The following is a 25,425-nucleotide window of genomic DNA, read 5'->3' as shown; positions in this document are numbered from 1 at the left end:
TCTTAAAGTGTTTTGTTAGTGTCTTAAAAACAAAATTAAAAATAACAAAAAAATTTTTTGTACTATGAGACAAATGAATATTAAATTGATTTCATATATTTCAGAAGAACACATGAATAATAAATGTTGGTTTTCTTTAGAATAATAATAAAAATTATGTACTGAAATTCTAAAAGTTATTACACTCCTTTGTGGATGACACTCATGTTTTCTCACAGTCAAATTAACCAAAATTGATATAAATAGTTAATAAATTCCTATAACCAATTATAATGAGTCAACATTATAATCAAATCTGTGTTAATATTAATTTTTCCCACATTTATGACGTTTCTATGTGTGTTAAATTAGGTAAGTACATTGTTTTAAGCTAAAGTTAAACAATGTGATTTTTACACACTTTATGCAAATAAATTAGCTAAAAGAGAAATAATTATATACATGAACTGTGATAATTTAACAACTTTCCCTCTGCATTTGCTACCATGAAACACAGAGCAAATTGTTTGCCACAACATTCTAAAGTATTTCTAAAATTACTTTTCTTATATATTAAATAAAAATAATAATGACTGATATATACATACTGCATGATGCCCAAGAGGATTGGTACACTACAAAAAGAAGAAAATACAAGTGTAGAAAAAATAAAAGCAACGAACAAAGGCAATTTGTAGCACTTTGCATCACATTTCCCAGGTCTGGCATCAATAAAATCACCTTCACCATCTTCAGTTGTTAACCCCTCTTTAATGCAAGAACAATTGTAGTAAGTCTGTAAGTAGTGAAAACAGGAAGCAATCTTTCAGAAAAATAGTCATAAATAAAAGCTCTTATCATAAAATAAAAATTAAATCAATAACTGCAGGGAGACTCACTAGTTTTATTTCAAAATGCCTTTATATTAAGTCTGCTATGTATTTTTTAGAAATGAAACATTAATGATTTTCCAAGATATTTTACATGGCAGAGAATCTGTGTGTGTGTGTGTGAGTGTGTGTGTGTGTGTGTGTGTGTGTGTAATTATAGTTACTTAGGAAAAGTTCTGTTATTTTAAGAAATTTTCTTCAAAATATTTATATTCAAATTCACAAGTAATTATTAAATCTATAAATAAAGGGAAATTAAAAATAATATAACAAATAAAATGAAAATGAAATTTTAGCTGAGATTTAAAATATAGACAGTTACCCAATTGTGAAAGGCTTTGAAATCATACTAAAAAGACTTTATTTTGTATACAATAATGACAGGTCTGCTATCCATTTGGGACAACAAACACAATACCTAGAATCTCCAATACATTCAGGGATACATAAAATATTTTAATTTTAAAGCATTTTAAAATCAAAGAAAAATGAGTATAATAATAAATTATATAAAATGAATATATAATGGTGAATTCAGCTTGGATTATATCTTTTTCATACCAATGCACTGTAGATAAAATAATATATCATTATTAATTTTTTTAGTGAAGAAAGGGGAGCACAAAGGCAAAATGATCTAGAGCCAATGAAATTCATACTGTAACTCCAAATGGAAAAACAATGAGAATTTGTGGTAGGGTGGATAATTTAAAGAAGATGAATTGGTGACATTTTTGAAGGAGAGCTAAACAGGGTCAAACATGTGGAGACCAACTCACAATTTATTAATTTATTGAAAATATTCTAAACCACAAAATAATAATAAGAAAAAAAAGATTAATATAACATATTTAGCAGAAATATTGAATTAGATTTTACTGGTGGAAAAAATAAGAAATTAAACATGACTTGAATACGAGTGATTCAGAAAATTATAATTCAAACAAATTTGTCAGTTTGGTGGGTGAAGTTGCTGAGAGGTTAATAAATATGTTAAATAATATAAATATCTAAATATCAATTTCTTCATTCCACCAAATTTTTTGAGTGCTTATATGCCAAACATTCTAGGTTTTGAGATAACACAGTAAACAATACAACAGAAACCACTGTTCTATGTAGAAAACTTTCTATTTGGGGAGATGGGACATTTTTTAATAAAAGGAACTTGAGTATTTAATGACAAATGCTATGGAGAAAATAAAACAAGGAAAAGTACAGGGAATATTGGGGGACTATAAATGAATACTTAGCATGATAAGAGAATGTCTCAATGATGAAGCAATATTTGCACTGAGATCTGATTGGAAGGTAGGTGAGTGGGCCACGTGGTTGTCTAGAAGAAATATACTTCAGGTAAAAAAAAAGAACAGTAATTGAAAAGCCTTGTGCTAGAGCTTGCTTGAAAAGTTGAAAGGAAAGCAAGAACAGGATAGGCTGGATCAGAATGAACAGAAGGAGACTAAGAAAATAAAATCAGGGTAGTAGGAAAAGGAGGATTATACAGATATTGGATGGCAATTACAAGAGCAAAGTAAAGAACTTTGGTTTTTATTCTTAGTGATATGAAATAATTGAATGGATATATAAATGACATATTTTAAAAGATCATTGTGACTGCTATACTGAGACTCTTGAAATATGTAGGCATGGGTAAAAGCAGATGAAACCGTTAAAAGCCTATTAAATAAAGTACAAGACAACAGTGGTTGGGAGACCAGGGTGGTAATCAGAAAAAAATGAAAATGACCAAATTCAGCACTTACTCTGGAAGAAGATTTGAAAGGATTTGCTGAAGGATTCTAGAGTAAAAATGGTCACCAGAAAGAAAAGATCATGTGGAGAAGGACTCCCTAAGAGAAACTATGACTTTTAGTCAAGGGAGGCAGTCAGCCATCCATGGCTCAGGAAAAGAACCAAGAAAATAAACACCATGACTTCACTTGTTTTCCTGCTTTCCTATTAGGACTCCTTATCATCTTAATCCAGTCCAAAGCCAGAGGGCAAAGGAGCTGTCATCCTATAATTCAATCTCCCGAGAGATTGAGGAGGGCAGAGAAAGGTGAAAAATGGATATGGAGGACAGACAAAAGATACCTAGCACAGCAAATAATTGTAGGCCATAGAATCTAAGCTGGCTAAAAGGAGAAATATTATTTTCATAAACTTGCTATTACTATAATGGATTTATGTACACAATGTTAGTATAAAATGTTAGACTAACAGAGGCATTAAAAAATCTAAATTTTGTGGGAGAACACTAGAGAGTTTATACTTGTGTTCTATTACCTACAGAGTAAAGAGGCAACTACTCAACTGGCATCGCAGAAATTAAAGCAGAGAAAGGCTGAAAGAAAGAAGCTCTACATTTGATGAAACAATAAAACAGCCACAATCTTAATTCAAAACATAGAGGATAAAAATAGTGCTTAAGGCTGGGCCTGGTGGCTCATGCCTGTAATTTAGGCACTTTGGAGGCCAAGGTGGGTGGATCACATAAGGTCATGGGTTCAAGACCAGCCTGACCAATGTGGTGAAACCCCATCTAAAAAAAAAAAAATTGCTTAAATGTAGTAAAATTTATTCCAAACCAAAGATACAAAAAGAAAATACACATACTTCCTTAGCCTGGAGGTATCTCAAAGAATTTTCTAATATGGGAACATGAATTTAAAAGCCACAATATTTATTGTATCATTATTTGTTATACAATTTTACAGCATTTAAAATAATTAGTGAGAGTCCCTTTTCTGACATAAGTCCTCCAAGTCTCATCCTTCCAACTGATTACAAATAAAAACTCTGTTTAAAATATGCAAAAAGTAACTACCTGTACTAGTTCTAAATAAAGGAAAAGCAGCTGAATTGTGAAGGAGAAGAGAAAGATATCAGAGCAGAAAAAGGCATTTAAATTTGAAATTACTGAAAACTCCCCAAATTTGGTAAAAATATAACTTTATGGATTCAAGAAGTTCAGCGAATTCCTTGAGGATACTTGAGTGCATTCTTTGAGAATAAACTCAAAGAAAACCAAACCATCACACTAATGAAAAGCAAAATAAAAAAAAAGATATTGAAAATAGCTAGATAAAACAATACTTATTATATACTTATTGTATACAAGTAAATCAATTATTTGAATCACCACAGATATGTCCTCAGAAAGCATAGATGCCAGAAGACAGAGAAGCATCATATTTACAGTTTTAAAAGAAAATAATGATCACCCCAGAATTCAATGTCTAGTGAAAATATTCTTTAGGAATGAAGGCAAGACAAAGATATTTTAAATTGAAAGAATACTAAGAGGATGTCACCAGCTGATCTCCTTTACAAGAAATGCCAGAATAAGTTCTTCAAACTTAAGGTAACTGATAATGCTGAGGGAAGCTCAGATTCTCATAAATGATGAATATTAAATTTCTGGGTAAATATAAGACTATTTTATTTTCATATGGTATTTTAAGCACATGATTGTTTTTTAAGCAAACCATAATATTATCTATCACAAATTTGATTATATGTGTAGCTATAAAACATGTTACAACTCCAACATAAATGTTACTGGGGAGAAGTAAAGGTACATATATGGTGAGTTTTATACATATATGGTGAGGTTTATATTATACTATGTTCTATAATATTAATTCTAAATAGACTGTGAAATGTTGTATAATCTAAGAGCTATTCAATTAAATATCAATTCAAAGAGATAAACCAAAATTTCAAGGTATATTAAAATGAAATAGTAAAGTATATTCAATTCCAATAATAAAATGGGCAGGTAGATCTAAACTCAGCTGTATTGATAATTACATTAAATGTTAATAATTTTGAAACTCCAATTAAAAAACAGAATTGGAGAAAACATATATCCATACTTACTCTATGCTGGCTACAGGAGGCAGTCTAAACATAAAGACACTGATAGGTGAAAAATAAAAGGATAGAAATAAAATACACCATAAAAATCGCAAAATAAAGCTATGATAATTATTTCATATCATGTAAAATAGACTTCAAGACAAAGAATATTATCAGAGATGGAAAGGGACATTTTAGAAAGATAAATAATTCATCAAAAAGATGTGACAATTATTAATGTGTAGACATATAACAGAGCCTACACATTAATAAATACACAATGCAAAAATAAAAAGAGAAATACAATTATACAATTTTATTAGATCCTTTTCATACATAATGTTCAGAATTTAATACAATATTATAAGCCATACAAAGTGACAAGAAAAATTGGCTTAAAATTAAGAGAAAGTATAAAATATAATTAGATTAATCAATGAACTAGATAGCAGAATTAATAGTAAGAATGTTAGAATGTTAAAATAGTTGCGATTAATATGTTCCAGAAAGTACAGGAGACAAATGAATAACATAGCTTAAATTATGTAGAATTTCACCAGAGATTTGGATTCTAAAAAAAAATATATTAATACTAGAAATAAAAAATACAAGTGAAATTAGAACCTTGGAAAATGGGTTTAACAGCAGAGCAGACACTGCAGAACAGAGGCTTAGTAACTGAAAGACAGATGAACAGAAAATATCTATATTTAAATATGCAGATTAAAGAAGATGGAAAAAAGAAAAAAATAGTAAAAGATTATGGAACAGAAGTCGAAATGACTATTTTAGTCTGGGTTAAGCAGAATTCCAAAACATCACCCAAGATTCTCTCCCTCTATTGTGTGTATCCTGCATAATCCCCAGGACTGTAAGTTGATAATGAAGTAAAAGGCAAAACTCAGCTCTGTCAGTGGGGGCTCAAACACTGGACAAAATTGAGGACTAGTTAAAACAGGGACAAGATGAAGCAACTTTCCATAAGACATGCCCACTCCTGTGCCATGTCAGTTTACCATTGCCATGGCAACAATAGAAGTTACCACACCTTTCCATGGCAATGACCCAACAATCCAGAAGTTAATTCCCTTTTTTCTCTCTGCCCCTTAATTTGCATGTAATTAAACTGGATATAAATATGCCCGCAGACCGGCCTCTGAGCTATTATTATGGGCACACTGCCTATTGGATAGCCCTGCTGCACAAGAAGCAGTGCCTCTCTGCTGCTACCGTATACCAGTGCTTCAATAAAAGTTGTTTAATACCACCCTTGAATAATGCCCTTGAATTCTTTCCTGGGAAAGGCCAAGAACCTTCCCAAGCTAAGCCCCAATTTTGGAGCTCATCTGCCTGCATCAATAGGTTTCACTCAATTATAATCTATGGCATAAGTAACTTTAAGAAAGACTGACTATCTTGGATAAACTTCACCTAATTAGGTGAGCCTTAAAATGTACTGAGCTGCTCTTGAAATCAGAGGTACGAAATATGCAACAGAAGGGAGATTCTCTGTTGCTAACATTGACGATGAAGGGAGTCATATGTGAAAGAATGTGAGTAGCCTGTGAAAGCTAATACTGGCATCCAACAGACAGCTTGAAAAAATGTTAGAGCCTTGTTTTTTATAATCCAAAGGAACCAAATTTGGTCAATAACCTGAACAAACCTAGAAGTGAACACTTTTCCAGCCCTTCCAGAAAGGAGCACAATTCAGCCATCATCCTGATTTCAGTCTGTGAGACTTGGAGCAGAGGACCCAGACACACATAGCATGTCTGGATTGCTGACCTAAGAACTGAGAGCTAATAAATGAGTGTTATTTAAAACTACTAAAATTGTGGTAAAATAATCCTCCCTTATTCATGGAAAATGCATTCCAAGATCCCTGAATGCCTGAAAGCATGAATAGAACTGAATCCTATATTTACTGTTTTTTTCCTATACATACATACCTACAATAAAGTTTAATGCGTAGTCACAGTAAGAGATTAACAATAACTATTAATAAAATACAACAGTTATAGCAATACTGTAATGAGTTATGTGAAGATTCTCTCTTTCTCCTTTTCTCTGTCTGTCTCTTTGTGTCTCCCAAAATACTTTAATATTTTCGGACCACAGTTAATTGCACGTCACCTAAATTATGGATGCAGGGGCTACTGTAATTTATTATGTAGCAATTATAAACTAACAGACAGTTCCTAAAAATACAGGAAAGAGAGAGAGAGGTTAATAGCTAAACATTTTTCAACTGATAGACATGAATCTACAGACTGAAGATACACTGTGAAACCCAAGCAAAATAAATATAATCAAAGCCCCATCTATGCACATCAAAGTAAAATTGCTGATAACCAAGAAGAAAGAGAAAATCCTAAAGCATCCAGAAACAGAATGGAATATATGTTATCTTTTAAATGCTGGTGGTGGGAGGTATGAGGAGTGGGGGGAATCACTGCCAATCTACAATTCCATACCCAATGAAAACAGTTTTCAAAATGAAGGTGAGATAAGATTCTTCAGGCAGAAAGAAAATAATTTCATATGAAAGAATGAAAATGTATGGAGAAGGGTAAATATAAGTCAATATTGACTGTACAAAAGCCACATTATAACATATGCCATTTAAAACATACAAAATTAAAATATATATTAAAAATAACAAAAAGATAGGTCAGTAAATAAAATTAAAATATTCCAAAGGTATTTAAACTGAACAAGAACATGAAGCCTTGTTTCTTGTAATCCTTAATCCTGTGGATGTGATTTACTTTCCTCTTCAGAGATAAATAGAATGAAGCTCCTATTGAACCACTGGAAGAATGCTCTATATTGCTATTTTATAACGAAAACTATATCAGCTGCTGAAAGGAGTCATTCTTAAGGAGGTAAGGAAAAAAAAGCACAGGATTTGTTTAATACCTATGTAAGAAAATTTGAAGATCTTTGGAAGCATGGATAAGAAGAACACATGTGGATTTCAATGAGGCAAACTTGCCCAGGAATATTATCAATAACAACAGCAGATATCTATTTTCAGTTTTAGTAGAGCTGTTCTTTTCTAGAGAAACCTAAAAATCTTCAGAGGTATAGCATTTCCTGCTATTCCTCTTGCAAACTTTTGCATAAGTTTCATTGAAGACCATCTAATTCTAACTTATGTTGACCCTCATCATATTTTGAATAGGAACATTTAATTAAAATTATTTCATACTTGACATATTTTCATTGAGGAAATATTTTTCAAAGGGGATTCCATTAACACCATGTAGGTACTTGATCATTTTTTGTATAGTGTTTATATTATTTTAATTTTTATTTTGTTAAGAATATTTTTATTCCAATAAATTATATCAATCTTCTCCCATTTGAAATTGATGCTTATTCTATTCACTAATTGGTTCCATCCATATCAAATTTTACTAATAGCTTCTACTTCATAGGTTTTCCATCAAAGTCATTTTTTTCTAGCAAGGCTAATTGTCCTATTGGGCAATTTCTGACATATTTATTTTATTCTTTCAGTTTTCATTAAGTATCAAATGTTACCACACAATTTGAGTGATTATTTTGGTGATTATTTTTATCATGGTTATTCCTCATGAATTAATTATTCCTTAGAGGATATAAAAAACTATAAAGAGTTTCATGAAATAAAGAGTCTCTAAAAGAGATTCCCCAGAAAAAAAGAAAGCAGGGGTTGGAGCTATATCCTGGATGGCCTGTTTAGCTCTTCAATGTTCCATGGAATGAAAACATCAAGTTCAAGCTGTTCTACTGTATACTGTGATGACGTAGTGAGCATTTAAAAATAACTTACTTATAGAAAAATAAAATGAAGGAGAGGAAGTGGTGTTACAGGACTTTGGGGCATCACCTGCAGGCCAGAAATCTCCTTGGCTGGTGGTGGCACCTTTGCCCAAGTTCTTGTCCTATGTCCAGGAAGAATGAGGTAGGCAGACAAGTAGAAGGTTAATAAGAAGAGGAGGCTCTTTACTGAGTGTTACAACAGCTCAGAGGAGAACTGCAGTGGGTACCTCCGCTGTGTGGGCAGGTCATCCTGTCCAATGTTCAGCTCTCAGCAGAGAGGAGTTCATGGAGAGTGCAGCTTCTCTCTGTAACTGGTCATCCCCATGTCTGCAGCTTTAAACAGAGATAGTAGCTTCTCTTCTATAGTTAGTTGTCCTTCATTGCTCTATTCTTTGCCTTGCTCTGGTTGAGCCTGGGGCTTTTATGGACCTCAGAGGGGAGGCAGTCCATGCCCGATTTGTCCATGAATGGCCACGGGCAGGCCAAAAAAGGCACCGCAAGTCCCCACTCTGATCCAAGAGATTAGCATCCCAGGCCCCCAGCCTTCAGACTGTCTCTGGCCAGAAAGAGGATCCTTACCAGGGGACCCACCCCTTTCGGCCCAGGATTCTGTCTGCCTCATGCCACTGGCCATGGCCCCAGGCTGCTCACGTGAAGGGGAATCTGCAGGCCAGTACCCAGCCACCCTCAGCTCCCACTCAGCTTCCCCTCCCATGCTCCTTAGTGCCCAAAGTCCAGAGGGGGGCAAGTCGGCAGGAAGCTGGCATGTCAGCACTGCTCTGAGTGTGTGAACATCCAGCCAGACTGTAATAGCGTCTGGGCTGGGACCTGCTCAGAGAACAGAACAGACACTGGTAGTGGGGAGAGGACAAGCAATGGGAGCAGGCACCTCAAAGCCTGTAAGGGCAACAGGGTCCTTTTCAGGCCCCCCAAGAGTGCAGAGATGCCTGGGTGTGCAGCTCCAGCTTGGGTGGCTGCAACTGCCATGGGGAGTGGGATTCCTGCTTGCTCCTTGGAGTGGGATGCCCTGATCCACAGCCACAACTTGGGCAGTTGCAGCACTACCCAGGAGGGTGGGGCTCCTGCCTACTCTTGACTCCCAAGAGCACAGGGGTGCCTCAGTTGCAACCATAGCTTGGGCAGCTGCATTTGTACCTGGGAGCACCTGCCCTGACAACTTGGAAGGGGCCGGGTTCCCACTCGTCCCCAGCTCCCACCAGCTCTGTGGAGCACAGCACCCGGCCACACCCCATCACAGTCTGGAGCAGGAGCCAGGTCCTCCCTGGGCCTGTGCTGAGCAGGGAAGGGGTGACATTGCCATGAGCTCTCCCTGTGGGCCTGGTGCTCAAGGGTAGTCCAGACCTCCTTTTTTCCCAGGGGCAATCCAGCCCAGGCCCATAACAGCAGCCCCCAGGAGGGCAGGCTGTTGGGGGTTGGGGGCTGGTGAAAGGCTCTTCATCTCCTCCCCATGCCTTCTCTGCAGAGGTCAGTATGACATCAGTGGCCGCACCAGAGGGCCCACTGCTGCCATCAGTAGGTAGTAGTGTAAATAAAGCAAGCTCTTCTATAAATTAATAAATTGCTGAAGATGGATAATTGGTATACGGGAATTCATGTTTTTCTATTACATTTAAAACTTTCTGCAGTAACATATTTGAAAGATTTTAAACATAATTTTTAACATACACATTTAAGAGGAAAGATTTTTAAAGGATATACAAACTTCTTATGTTAATGTTCAATAAAAATCTGAGTATATGTTATTAAATTTTAGGTCAGTGAAAACATTACTATGAGGAACTAAATTGAAGGTCAGGCATACTAATTTCTTAAGATAAAATTATCTGTGTATAACAGGGAAAATGTTGTTGTACAGTTATATAACAAAAAAGAACTTTATTAACTATTAAGGGAGGTAGCATAATGCCTATAACTTAGGAAATCTACCTCTTTGTTGGTCTCTCCCATTCATAAAGACTAGCCAGACCAAAACCTAAAATGCAATTAAAAAAAAAAAAAAAAAAAGACTAGCCAGAGCAAGGAAAGAGAAACAGAAATTTCAAAGCCTGGATCCATTCTTCTATGCTATTTAAAAAGTGAAAGTTGGAGTACAAAGTCCATCATTTAGTTAAAAGCTTATTTATGCAAATTGTGATATTAAAAAATTAACCTAAACAAGTGGCAGAGTGATCAACTGCTCTTTATAACAGAAGAAAATGTGCTGGCGGGGTGGCAGAAAGCCCAGCAAAATAAGGGATTCTGATGGTAATCTAAGCCCCATAGATGAGCACATAGGAGAATTTTTAAATAACCTCAATTTACATAAATGCCAAAGGACAAACAGAAATAACATATATTCAAGTCATGTATGTTATTGCCCTATAAAACTCTAACTCTCACTTTCCTGGATGTACTAATAAAAGCATACAAGGTAAGGGGACTTCTGATAAACCATAAAAGGATTATAAGGACAAATTTTCATATCTAAGTGAATGTGGAGCAGAAAGAGAAATAGCAAAAAGGCAGAGAATAAACACTTTGAATCCTGCATATTAGGAATAACTGAGTGAAAGGTGACCATAAGAATAGTATTTGTCAATCTCTGTGAGTGAAAAAGATTGTGGCTCAAGGTTTCAGGGGATTGGGTGCTGCTATTAAGTAGCATAGAACTAAGGCAAAATACATAGGGGAAGACAAAAGGTTCTTTCAGGCTGTTTCTTTCAACTTTGCTATGGCAAGAGGTAGATAAGAGTTCTCCATTGCTTTAAATATATAATATACATATAGAGAGACATATTAGAGAGAGAGAGACTTTGTTTTGTTTGTTTTTATGAGACGAGTTCTCACTCTATCACCCAGGTTGGAGTGCAGTGACACAATCATGGCTCACCGCAGCCTTGACCTCCCAGGCTCAGGCAATCCTCCCACCTCAGCCTCCCATGTTGCTCAGGCTGGTGTTGAACTCCTGGGCTCAAGTGATCCACCCTCCTAGGCCATCCAAAGTGCTTGGATTATAGGCATGAGCCAGTGTACCTGGCCCCATAGATGTGTTTTTGAGGACTAAGCTCTGATTTTTTTTTTTTTTTTTTTTTTTTAATCTTGCTCAAATTCCTATCTAAGGAGTCTGGGAAGTCATGCCCTTCACATAATAAATTCTCATCAGATGGGTTTTATTTAACCCTATATGTCATGACTTACTTTCCAATCTGACTCTGGCATAACATTAAGTGACAAAGAAGAAAATCAAAACATTTTGACTCAAAACATCTTTCTTTGTCATATTTTGAAATGATTCTGCAAAGCGGTCCTTTGTGGGGGAAAATTTCCATCTGTAAAGAATGTCTGTTAACATAGCCAATAACAATTATTTCTTCCAGCCTTCCCAAACCTGAAGAGGTTAACTGACAGTCTAGCACCTTTTAAAAGGTCTGAATAGGAAACATTCCTCATCTACTATCTCTAAGGGCAGCTACTATGAGACTTCAAAGGAACCTTGGTTTCCACAATCTTCTGTCTTGACCTGAACATTTCCTTTCTATTGATCCCTGGTCTTTAGACAAACTCAACCGATTGTCAACCAGAAAATGTTTAAATTTACCTATAGCCTGGAAGCCCCACCACCACCACTCTATGCTACACTACCACCCTACCCTGCTTCAAATTGTCCTGCCTTTCTAGACCAAACCCATGTACTTCTCAAATGTGATTGATGTCTCATGCCTCCTAAAAATGAAAAAACCAAGCTGCACCCTGACCACCTTGGGCACACATTCTCAGGACCTCCCAAAGGCTGTGTCACAGGCCATGGTCACTCATATTTGGCTCCGAATATATCTCCTCAAGCATTTTATGGAATTTGACTCTTTTCACTCACATTTTCATGTAGGAATATCTCTTTCACTCCTAATTTCCATAAGCTCTTTGTATTGTGGTAATATAAAACAAATATTTGGCCAGGCATGGTGACTCACACCTGTAATCCCAGCAGTTTTGGAGGTGAGGTCGAGGTGAGTATATCACTTGAACTCAGGAGTTCAAGACCAGCTTGGGCAACATGGCAAAACCCATCTCTATGAAAATTAACTAGGTGTGGTGGTGTGTGCCTGTAGTTCCAGCTATTCTGGAGGCTGACGTGGGAGGATGGCTTGAGCTTAAGAGATGGAGGTTGCAGTGAGCTGGGACCACCGCACTTCAGCCTGGGTGACAGAGCCAGACCTTGTCTCAAAAATAAACATACACACACAAAACTAAAGTTTTATTTTCTTGTTTTTAACACTTAAAAAGAGAAAACAATAAAAAAATAGGTTTTATAGAGTTGGAAGAAAAATGTGAATAGCTTCTACTAGTTGGACATTTCACTAAAGAGGAAAAAGCATAAAAAATAACAATTATAATTAAAATATAAATGTATAACAAAGCATAATAATTATAAGAAATAATTACCTTTTTTTGGTTTAATGTTTTAGAATACATACAGCCTGCAAAGCAGGGAGAAAAATATTCAACATCATCTCTTCCACATATAGAAGAATAAATCGAAGATGAGCAGCTACAGTTTTGGTTGCAAGGAGCCGTGAGGTTTCCCAACTGCCCTGTTCTATAAAAACAAGATTGAAAGTAATCATCTTACAATTGTTTGATAATTATTGATGTAAATGTCGATATCTTGAAATAATTTCCTTTTTTTTAACAGCTTTACTGGGGTCTGATTACAATAAACTGCATATACTTAGACTAAAATTTGAAATTTTTTGATATATGTATACACTTGTGAAATTATCACCAGAATCATGCCAACAAACATAATAATCACACCCAAAAGTTTCCTTGTGTCCCTTTGTAATTTACCCACTTCCACTGATCTACTTTCTGTTACTATTAACTCATTTGAATTTCCAAAAGTTTATGAAATAGAAGAGTACAATATGTACGGTTTCCTTGGCTTGTTTCATGCAGCTGGTCTTTATTTGGTCTTTGTTTACATGCTTCCATGTCTCTTGAGTAAATATTAAGATACAGAATGTTTGCATCATGTGGTAGGTGTTCACTTAACTTTTTTTTTGAATAAACTGTCACTTTTGAAGAATTGTTGTAATATTTTACATTTCCATCAGCAATATATAAGAGCGTCATTTGTTCTCCTCACCAACATTTGGCATGGTCTCTTTTTAAAAAAATGTTAGACATTTAACATGGGTGTAATAGTTTCATATTTTGGGCTTTAATATGCATTTTGCTAGTGACAAATGATGTTGATCATCTTTCCATATATTTGTTTTTAATCTGTATTTTTTGTTAAATATCTGTTCAAATCATTTGCCCATTTTTGTTGAATTGCTTGCTTATTTTTTAATATTTTGGAAGGAATTTTTTTGTTAGAGGTATGATTTTATGATTTTCCAATATTTTTTCACTTTCTATGGCTTGCTTTTTCATATGTTAAACAAGGTCTTTCAAACAGTAGGTTTTAAATTTTTGACATGGTTCAACTTATCAGTTCATTTCTTTCTGGATCATGTATTTAGTGTTATATCTAAAAGATATTTGTCAAATGCAAAATCAAAAATATTTTCTCTTATATCTTTGGAGTTTTATATTTTATATGTACATTTATAATCATTTTGAACTAATTATTTTATATGGTGTAAGATGTAATTAAAGTTCATTTATTTGCATATAGCTATTTAATTATCCAGCAAAATTTGTTAAAATTATTGGAACAAGACAAAAGCACCCACTTTAAGCAATCCTGTTCAAAAGAGTACTGGAAGTTCTAAACAGAGAAACCAGACAAAAGAAAGAAAGAAACAGCTTCCAAATAGTAAAAGAGAAAGTCAAACTATCCCTGATCATTGATGATACAATCTTAGATCTAGAAAAACCTAAATACTTCATTTAAAAATCTCTTAGATTTGATAAATAAATCTAGTAAAGTTTAAATAAGTCCAATTATCCCTGATAATTGATGATAAAATCTTAGATCTAGAAAAAACTAAAGAATCCATCAAAAATTTCTTAGATGCGATCAATGAATCCTGTAAAATTTCTGTAGAAAATTAACATACAAAAAATAGTAGCATTTTTATGCACCGATAAAAATATAGCTGAGAACAAAATTTAAAAGGCAAGTGGCTTATGCCTTCATGCTATAATCCTAGAACTTTGGGAGGCTGAGACAGGAAAATTGTCTGAGCTGAGGATTTTGAGACAGCCTGGGCAACATGGTGAAACCTCGTCTCTACTTAAAATACAAAAAATTCCCAGGCATGGCAGTATGACCTGTAGTCCCAGCTACTTGGAAAGATGAGGCAGGAGAAGTGCTTGAACCAGGGAAATGGAAGTTGCTGTGAGCTGAGATAGGGCCACTGCACTCCAACCTGGGCAAAAAGAGTGAAACTTTATCTCAAAATAAAATAAAATAAAATGAATAGGCAAGCCCATTTATAATAGGTCCAAAAAGTAAAACACCCAGGAATACATTAAACCAAGAGGTGAAAGATCTCTACAAGGAAAGAAAACTACAGGAAAGCAATTGTAGATTATACAAACAAATGAAAAAGCTTTCCATGCTCATAAATCAGAAGAATTAATCTTGTTAAAATGATTTTCTGGCCCAAAGCACTCTACATATTCAATACAATCTCTGTCAAAATATCAGCATCATTTTAATAGAATTTTTAAAAATCCTAACATGCATATACAACCAAAAATAAAAGCCCAAATAGCAAATGTTATCCTAAGCAAAAGGAACAAAGTTGGAGGTTTCACATTATCCAACTTCAAATTACACTTTAAGGTTACAGTAACCAAAAGAGCATGATACTGGTATAAAAATAGACATATATATCAATAAAATAGAACAGATAACCCAGAAGAAAAGCCACATATGTACAGCCAACTGATTTTTGACAAAGTCAACAGGACATACATTTGGGGAAAGGACACCATTTTCAATATATGATGCTGGGAAAATTGGATTGCCAGGCATTAAGAGAATGAAAATGGATCCGTCTGTCACCATATACAAAATGCACTCAACATGGATTAAAGACTTAAATGCACATCTCCAAACTAAAAATATCAGAAGAAAACCTAGGAAAAATTCTTCCAGACGTTTGTTTAGGCAAAGAATTTGTGATTGATACCTCAAAAGCATCGGCAACCAAACAAAAACAGATAAATGGAACTTAATTAAACTAAAAAGCTTTTGCACAGCAAAAGATATACTCAACAGAATGAACAAACAACCTGCAGTTTAGGAGAAAATAATTGCAAGCTATCCATCCAACAGAGACTAATATCCAGAATATATAAGGAACTCAAATAACTAAACAAAAACCCCCACAAATAATTCCTCTGACAGGGGCAAATGATATGAATAGACATTTTTTAAAAGAAATCACACAAATAGCCAGCAATTGAATGATAAATGCTCAACATCACTGATCACCAAACAAATGAAAATTCAAACCACAATGAAGTATGATCTTACTCTACTCAGAATGGCTATTTTTAAAAAGTTAAAAAATAACAGATGTTAGCAAAGATGTAGAAAAAAGGAAATGCTTATACACTGTTGCTGGGAATGTAAATTAGTACAACTTCTATGAAAAACAGTATGAAGTTTTCTCAAAAACTAAAAAATATAAATACCATTCAATCCAGTACTCTCACTATTGGGTATCTAAACAAAGAAAAATAAAACAACATATCAAAAAGATTACTGCATTTATTTATAGCAGCAATATTCATAATAGAAAGGATATGGAATTATCCTAAATGTTCATCAACAGATGATTGGATTAAAAATGTTACACACACACACACACACACACACACACACACACACACATAGAATACTATTTGGTCATTAAAAAAGAATAATGTCCTTTACAGCAACATGGATGAAACTAGGAAGTCATTATCTCAAGTGAAACAAGCCAGACACAGAAAGACAAATATCATATGTTCTCACTCATAAGTGGGAGCTAAAACATGTGTGGCCATAAGTGTAGAGAATGGAATGAGGGACCATGGGGACTCAGAAGGGTAAGGAGGTGAGAGGGTGATAATGAGAACTTACTTAATGGGTAAGTTCTAAAAGCCCTGCCTTGAGCACTTACATCATCTATGCGTGCAACAAAATTGCACTTATACAAATTTATACAAATAAAAAATATATTAAAAATGTACTGAGACTTGTTTTACAACCCAGAATATGTTCTACCTTGGTAACCATTACATGCACACATGAAGAGAATGTATAATGTTATGTGGGCCATTTCTGAAAATGTCAATTTGGATAGCTGGCAGTGTCGTTCAAACTGGATTTTTAAAATCTAGTTCTGATCACTGACTTTTTGGTCTGCTTTTTCTATTTATGGTTGAGTTTTCTTCTATTCATTATTGGGCTATAGCTGTAAATGTCTTCATTTCTCCTTTCAGTTTACACATTTTTGCTCTACATGCAGTTCATATATATTTAGGATTGTTATGTATTCTTGATGAATGGGTCCTTTTATCATTATGTAATGATCTTTATTCCTGCTAATATTCTTTGCCCTCTAAACTACTTGATCTGGTATTATACTACAGGTTTCTTTTGGTTATTGTTAACAAGATGCATCTTCTTTCATTCTTTTCTGCTTAATATACGACTATCTATATTTGAAATGCATTTATAAAATGCAACATATATAGTTGGGTTTTTTTTTTTTCAAAATAAAGATTATCTCCCTTTTAAATGAGATATTTAATGATGTACATTTAATGCAATTACTAAGACGGTTAGGTTTAAATCTATCCTCTTTGTGTTTCCCATTTGTCTTATCTCTCTTTGTTCCCTTTTCCTCTTTTTCTGCATAATTTAGGATTAAATATCTATTTTTTATAATTCATTTAAAATTCTATGTTAATTTATTTGTTGTGACTCTTTGTTATTTTATGGTTTCTTCATTACTTATAGCATACATTTTTAACTTAACACAGTCTACCAGCATATGCTATGATAGCATTTCATGTAAACCCATACTGCATGCTATTCTGTTTTAAATAATTATTTTCAATAACACTTAAAGAACAATTTTTACAATGTATATTAATCCAAATAGTTAACATTTTTATTGTTCTTCTTTCCTTTATGTAGATTCATACTTACATCTGGTATCATTTAATTTCTGACTGAAAGACTTCCTTTACCATTTTAGATAGTGTGGGTAAGGAGTTCAAGACAAGCCTGGCCAACATGGTGAAACCTCATTTTTCCTAAAATAGAACAGTTAGCTGGGCATGGTGGTACACAGCCGTAATCCCAGCTACTGAGAGGTAGAGGTGGAGAATAGCTTGAACCCGGAAGGCAGAAGTTGCAGTGAGTCAAGATTGTGCCAAGCACTCCAGCCTGCATGACAAGAGTGAAGTTCTGTCTCAAAAAAAAAAAATTACTTACACTTTTTGTCTAAAATTACTTCTCCTTCATTTTTTGACAGATAATCTGGCTTGATATAAAATTATAGGTGATTTCTTTTTAGGACTTTAAAAATTTTTTTCCACTGTCTTCTTACTTGCATTTGTTTGAATACAAATATGCCATTACTCTTATCTGTGGATCTTTATACACATTTTCCTGCCTTTGCTAATTTTAAGATTTTCTTTGTATCACTTACTTCGAATAATTTGATTAGGATGTGTTATGGTATAATGTTTTTATGTTTCTTGTACCAAAGTTTTGCTGAGTTTTTGACATCTGTTTATGGTTTATTTATACATGAAATTTGAAAAAAAATTGTTAATTTTTGTTAACTCTGTTTTCTGTTTTCTGTTGGATAATTATTGCTACTGATATGAAGTTCACTTATCAGTTATATTTTATAGCTTTGGATCATATTATCTCTCTATGACACAGCATGTTTGCTGGCCAGACTAACCCAGTTAAAGATCAAATTAACCCTTGGCCAGGCCATAGTACTTTAGAAAGGCCCCTGCTCCTAGGTCTTAGCCTTACACAGATGTTGAGAACCAGGATTTACCAGGATTCTTTTACCTAGCATATTCTATATTCTAGCTTCTATCTATAGAGCAACACAATATGGCTGGAGTTCTTTCCTGATTTTCATGAAATTTCTGCTTGATTTTAGCTTCCCAGCTTCAAAATACAGCAAACGTATTGAGTGAAAATCTGGCAGAGTGTTGCATTGTTTGTTTACCTCTCTCTTCTCTCTGATACTATGGCATTTCTATGTCCTAAATTTTTTCTCTTTAGACTCAAATGTCTATTGAAATTCTTGTAATCTTACTAGATGCTTTTGCCCAAACTTTTTGCCCAAATTCTCAGCTTCTTGCCACTGTCTAGAATCAGCAAATATCCTCAGGGGAAAAGTAGCTGCAAAACGTTGCCCTTCCTCTCCACGGTCTGCCTTTTTCCAGGATTTTGGCCTTTAAATTCCTATTTGCCTATATAACTCTTTGATTCCTTTAACCAAATCTTTTTAAATGGTATTCAGCTTTTCTAGTTGCTCTCAGTGGGAACATGGGTTTGCCACAAGCTAATCTATTGTTACTGGAAATAGAAATCTTATACTGTTATTTTTTTATTTTTATTTTATTTTTTATTGCATTTTAGGGTTGGGAGTACATGTGAAGAACATGCAGGATTGTTGCATAGGTACACATGGCAGTGTGATTCGCTGCCTTCCTACCCTTCACCTATATCTGGCATTTCTCCCCATGCTATCCCTCCCCAACTCCCCACCTACCACTGTCCCTCCCCCATTTCCCCCCAACTGACCCCAGTGTGTAGTGTCCCCCTCCCTGTGTCCATGTGTTCTCATTGTTCAACACCCGCCTATGAGTGAGAACATGTGGTGTTTGATTTTCTCCTCTTGTGTCAGTTTGCTGAGAATGATACTGTTATTTTACTTGTTCAATCCTTTGGTTTTTGAATCCAGTTTTTTTTCTTTAGTATTTAGTTTCAAGCTCTGTTCAGTTCTTTGATTTTGGCATATTTAGCTTTAAGGAGATATTACCCATGCATACCTTCAGGTGAACTATAGTTCCATTCTTTGATGTCTATAAGAGGCAGACAAACCAATTCGGAAACACAAGGCAAGACTGGGCTTTGTGGAGGCCAATGAACATATGAAAAAATGCTCATCATCACCGGTCATTAGAGAAATGCAAATCAAAACCACATTGAGATACCATCTCACACCAGTTAGAATGGCGATCATTAAAAAATCAGAACACAACAGATGCTGGAGAGGATGTGGAGAAATAGGAACACTTTTACACTGTTGGTGGGAGTGTAAATTAATTCAACCATTGTGGAAGACAGTGTGGCAATTCCTCAATGACCTAAAAATAGAAATCCCATTTGATCCAGCAATCCCATTACTGGGTATATATCCAAAGGATTATAAATCATTCTACTATAAGGACACATGCACACGAACGTTCATTGCAGCACTGTTCACAATAGCAAAGACCTGGAACCAACCCAAATGCCCATCGATGATAGACTGGATAGGGAAAATGTGGTACATATACACCATGGAATATTACATAGCCATCAAAAACGATGAGTTCGTGTCCTTTGTAGGGACATGGTTGAACCTGGAAACCATCATTCTCAGCAAACTGACACAGAGTTGAAAATCAAACACCGCATGTTCTCACTCATAGGCAAGTGTTGAACAATAAGAACACATGGACACAGAGAGGGGAACACTATACACTGGGGTCCGTTGGGGGGAAATGGAGGAGGGACAGGGGGTGGGGAGGTGGGGAGAGATAGCATGGGGAGAAATGACAGATACAGGTGAGGGGAAGGAAGGCAGCAAACCACACTGCCATGTGTGTACCTATGCAACAATCTTGCATGTTCTTCACATGTACCCCAAAACCTAAAATACAATTAAAAAAAAAAAAAAACTGGGCTTTGCTCAGACGGCTAGTACTGTCTCCTAGTTGCTATGCACTCAAATATAAAACTTTATTTCTAGGTTCTCACCTCTTCAATGTGCTTTTTATTTATTACTTTATGAATGCATAAACAGTCATATCAAAAGATATCATTATAATATTTGTGCCTTACTAAGAATGTCTAAACAATAGTTTATATTTCTTTTATATGTTCAATAATTCCAATAATGTTTAATGATATGAACATATAAGTGTTACTGCATAGATAATTATCAATTGCCTGAGAAATATGCTGTTAGATTTTGATGTAAAAGTCTAATGTACAAGATTACATTTACCCATCATAATCTTCACTGATCCCAGCAAATTGCACTGGATTACAGCGTACAGCAATAATAAACGTAAGCAGTATAAGTGATACCACAGATGTAACAATTGTAAATCTCATAAGGGCTTTATAAGACATTTGTAATGTGGAAACAATGACACCTCCCAGAAGATGGCCAAGTGCACCTCCTGGAAGTAAAAGAATTCCTAAAAAAAAAAAAAAAGAGAGAAAAAGGCAGTTAAAAATAATCAGCTGATCATACAGATAATATATACATTGATAGAATTACTTTTGCTCTAAACATATAGCAAACATGTATTTAAACTAAAAGACAGAGTGAACATGTACAGTTATGCTAACATCTTAACAAACCTGAACCTTAAAAGAAACAAAAACCTGTGAGTAGGGCTGAAGCCATAGCCTACTGACTTTAGGGCAGTGATGGTGAAGTTTTGGTTCTTTATAGTAATGACATCAAAGACAAACCAGGAATTTAGTCCATGCAAAATGGAAGATGAGAGCTGTCTTATTGAGAGCTTTTATTAGCAACCTTCTTGTTTTTATAGCTTATTACAAGAGACATGATTATACTGACAAGAGTTCACAGAGATTCATTAACAAGAATTGAACAAAGCCACCCATTAGTTCTATAAATGGATGTTCAATATTAACAATCTCACAACAAAGTGGGAATCTAGAAGAAAAATTATAAGATATTATTTTCTATTCAAGAATAAGGAATTAGAAACAGGTAAGCAAAGGAAATAGAGAAAAAGGAGAAGGAGGCATGGAGAAGAAGTATAGTCAGAAAGCAATCAGATGAGATAGCACGGTGAATTAATACATTGAGGCAATTCCCTCTACTCCAAATATGTAACAATTGTGGATTTAAATACGAATTTAACAAGAAAGACATAGGATAATAACAACAAAAAAATCCCATAAACTAGATTAAATGTTATTCAAACAGGAAGAAAGGAAGTCAAATTGTCTCTGTTTGCAGATGACATGATTGTATGTTTAGAAAATCCCATCATCTCAGCCTAAAATCTCCTTAAGCTGATAAATAACTTCAGCAAAGTCTCAGGATACGAAAGTGATGTGCAAAAATCACAAGCATTCCTATACACCAATAATAGACAAACAGAGAGCCAAATTATGAGTGAACTCCAGTTCATAGTTGCTACAAAGAGAATAAAATACCTAGGAATACAACTTACAAGGAATGTGAAGAACCTATTCAAGGAGAAATACAAACCACTGCTCAAGGAAATAATAGAAGACTCAAACAAATGGGAAAACATTCTATGTTCATGAATAGGAAGAATCAATATGAAAATGGCTATACTGCCCAAAGTAATTTATAGATTCAATTCGACTCCCATCATGCTACAGTTGGCTTTCTTCACAGAATTAGAAAAAAGCTACTTTAAATTTCATATAAAATCAGAAAGAACCCATATAGCCAAGACAGTCCTAAGCAAAATGAACAAAGCTGGAAGCATGATGCTACTCAGCTATACTACAAGGCTATAGTAATAAAACCAGCATGGTACTGGTAACAAAGCACATATATAGACCAATGGAACAGAGGCCTCAGAAATAACACCACACATCTACAACCATCTGATTTTTGATAAACATGACAAAAACAAGCAAAGGGGAAATGATTCCTTATTTAATAAATAGTGATGGGAAAACTCACTAGGCATATGCAGAAAACTGAAACTGGACTTCTTCCTTACACCTTATACAAAACTTAACTCATGATGGATTAAAGACTTAAATGTAAAACCTAAAACCTTAAAAACCCTGTAAGAAAACCTAGGCAATATCATTTAGGAGATAGGCATAAGCAAAGACTTCCTGAATAAAACACCAAAAGCAAAGGCAACAAAAGCCAGAATTGACAAATTGAATCTAATTAAACTAAAGAACTTCTGCACAGCAAAAGAACTATCATCAGTGTGAACAGGCAACCTACAGAATGGGAGAAAAGTTTTGCTAACTATCCATCTGACAAAGGTCTAAGATCCAGAATCCAGTATTTTTGTCATGTTCTAGAAAAATTTTTGAAATTTGAACTAAATCAGAAGACTTCAGAATGATGAACAGTAAACCTTCAGGCAATACAATTAAGCAGCAAACCATATTTTACCCTAAAATTTCAGACATTGAGGATATTAGGTACCATTAAATCAAGGGTGAAGTGGAGTTAAAAACAAGAAAGATTTGATGGCACTATATATAAAATATTTGATCCCCAATTTGTATCCCCCCCCCACATGCCACATAATTGTCCCTCTGCACCTGCATAGAATATCCTAGTTTATTCAGAGTTTGAATGAGACTGTAGGCTCCAAGGCCATGAAGCTATTTCCCTATGCTTTCTTCTAAACCATACATATCTGTGAGCAGAAAACTGAGAACTCTACCCAACTCATCTAAGAAAATACTGGCTGTCAGGTTTACTACCCAGGCAGAAAATTGTAGGAAAGCTGACTGAGAAAACTCTGCCTCAACAGAAAAGATGCAGAAAATATGGGATAGTGGGGGTTTAACAAATTTATAGCTTTGTTTCTGAAAGATCACACCAAAAAGAGACAAAAGTGTTCAAGATTCAACAATGCACAAGACCTCCAATTAGCTTTAACGTAACGATGTTAATGATGTACATAAAAGTACACAAATTATAATAGTACCCATTGAATTTCCAAAGTGAACACATGTAAAGAACCACTGCTCAGGTAAAAATTGAACATGACCAGAAACCCAGGGGCTCTTTCATGCACTCAGGATTTCATTTTAAAAGGGATCATAAGATACGTGTGCATTGTCCAAATGATGTTTGGACAATACTCATATTTTTATATAACAAAACATGCAATTGTGCCTTCTTATTGCTTAAAGTATTGCTATAATATATATACCACCTTATTTATTCAGTGTGATGTTCTGATTTGTGCTACTACTATAAAAATCTATGTATATGTCTTTTATAAACATTTGCATTTCTGTTGACTATACTCTTAAGAGTAAAATTTATGTTGAGTAGATAATTAGGAGTGTACTTTCTGGGCCGCGAATATGTATATATTAAGATTTTGTGGTATTGCCCAATAGGTTTACGGAGTAATTAAACTAATTTACACTCTCACCAGCAGTAGATGAAATGCCAATTGCTCCACATCCAAGCCATCATGTTTCACTCTTTCTCATTTTAGCCATTCTGGGGAACGGGTTGTAGGGTTATAGTATAGCTATAATATGTATTTACCTGAAAACTTATGAAGGTGAGCACATTTTCAGATAAATATTGGCCAATTTATGTCATCTTTGGTAAAGTACCTATTCAAGTCTTTTGTCCATAATAAAATATCTCCCATTTTATTATTGTCACTGTTCTTACATATTCTGGATAAAAATACTTTGCAGAATAATTCTATTAAAAAGATTGTGTTGCTTCCTTTTTCACACTCATACTAATGCTTGAAGTTCTTAATTTTAATTTAATAGCACTTTTTATATTTTTCCCCTTTTTTTGGCTATGTGATTTGTGTCGTGTTTAAGAAATCTTTGTCTTTTCCAAGGCCAAGAAGATATTTTCCTATGCCTCACTCTAAAAGATATGGTATGAGGTAAGGTAGAAGTAAAACTTTACTTTTTCATAAGGATGCCTAATCAATCCAATGTTACTGTACTGCTATGTTACTTTTGTCTCAAATCAGATGACTCCAAATGTGGGACATTCTATTCTGTGCCATTGACCTATCTGTTTATAATTGCACCAATCACACTGTCTTAATTACTATATCTTTATAATATATCTTTTTGCAAATTGTGTTTTCCAGAGACAGCTGAAACATTACCTCTTCTCACAGGCATTTGATCTAGGAACTCTTTCCATTGAGTGGTCTATTTCCTTCCCCCTTGAACCACAGTTTCACTTTGGCAGTGAAACTATGTAATAGCTAAGGTCAGGTCATAAAAGTGGCTCTCTTTTTGGCTACTTAATCTTCTAATCAAGCCACCATGCCATGATGAATCTTAAGCAGCTATAGAGAGGTCCATGTGGAGAGAACTCAGGCCAATAGCCCTGTTGTTTCCAACCAACATCCAGTATGATTTTCCAGAAATGAGTGTAAGTCAACTTCAAAATAAACCCACCAAAATCTAGTTAAATTTTCCCCGCTTATGCCACATAGAATGAAAAGAAGCTCACTCTAGTGAGCTCTACCAAAATTTAAATTTAAATTAAATAAATAAAGTAACTTAAAAAAAAAACAACAACAACCCTTAGTTTTACAGCAATACTTTATAGATGCAGTAACTGGAACAGTCTCAATATCCAGTAGTATAAGACCTGCAACTTTGGTCTTCTCCAAAATGGAGAACAATAATTTGGGGACTTGAATGTCCATATAAGTAGTATCAACCTTTTTTTTTTTTTTTTTTTTTTTTTTTTGAAAACTTTTATTTTAGGTTCAGTGGTACATATGCAGGTTTGTGATACAGGTAAACTCGTGTCACGAGGGTTTGTTATACAGATTATCTCATCATCCACGTAAAAAGCTTAGTACCCAATAGTTATTTTTTTTTTATCCTCTCTATCCCACTACCCACCGCCTTAGGTAGGCT

At 34.6% G+C, this 25,425-nt stretch overlaps 1 protein-coding gene across 2 annotated transcripts in view; it reads right to left on the bottom strand.

Moving 5' to 3' along the window:
* The window catches only part of SLCO6A1 (solute carrier organic anion transporter family member 6A1), a 92,177-nt gene that overhangs the window by 17,567 nt on the left and 49,185 nt on the right, over positions 1-25,425 (bottom strand). For both annotated transcript variants that reach the window (XM_003920939.3, XM_010340122.2), the window contains exons 8-10: positions 20,798-20,993; positions 12,987-13,140; positions 588-775 (exon numbers count right to left, since the gene is read on the bottom strand). In XM_003920939.3, coding sequence (XP_003920988.2) covers positions 588-775; positions 12,987-13,140; positions 20,798-20,993 — 538 coding nt within the window. The remainder of the gene's footprint in view (positions 1-587; positions 776-12,986; positions 13,141-20,797; positions 20,994-25,425) is intronic.

The sequence above is a fragment of the Saimiri boliviensis genome, chromosome 1, assembly GCF_048565385.1.
Source record: "Saimiri boliviensis isolate mSaiBol1 chromosome 1, mSaiBol1.pri, whole genome shotgun sequence".
Taxonomy (NCBI): domain Eukaryota; kingdom Metazoa; phylum Chordata; class Mammalia; order Primates; family Cebidae; genus Saimiri; species Saimiri boliviensis.
The sequence above is the reverse complement of the archived record's forward strand: the minus strand, read 5'-3'. Positions and strand labels throughout refer to the sequence as shown.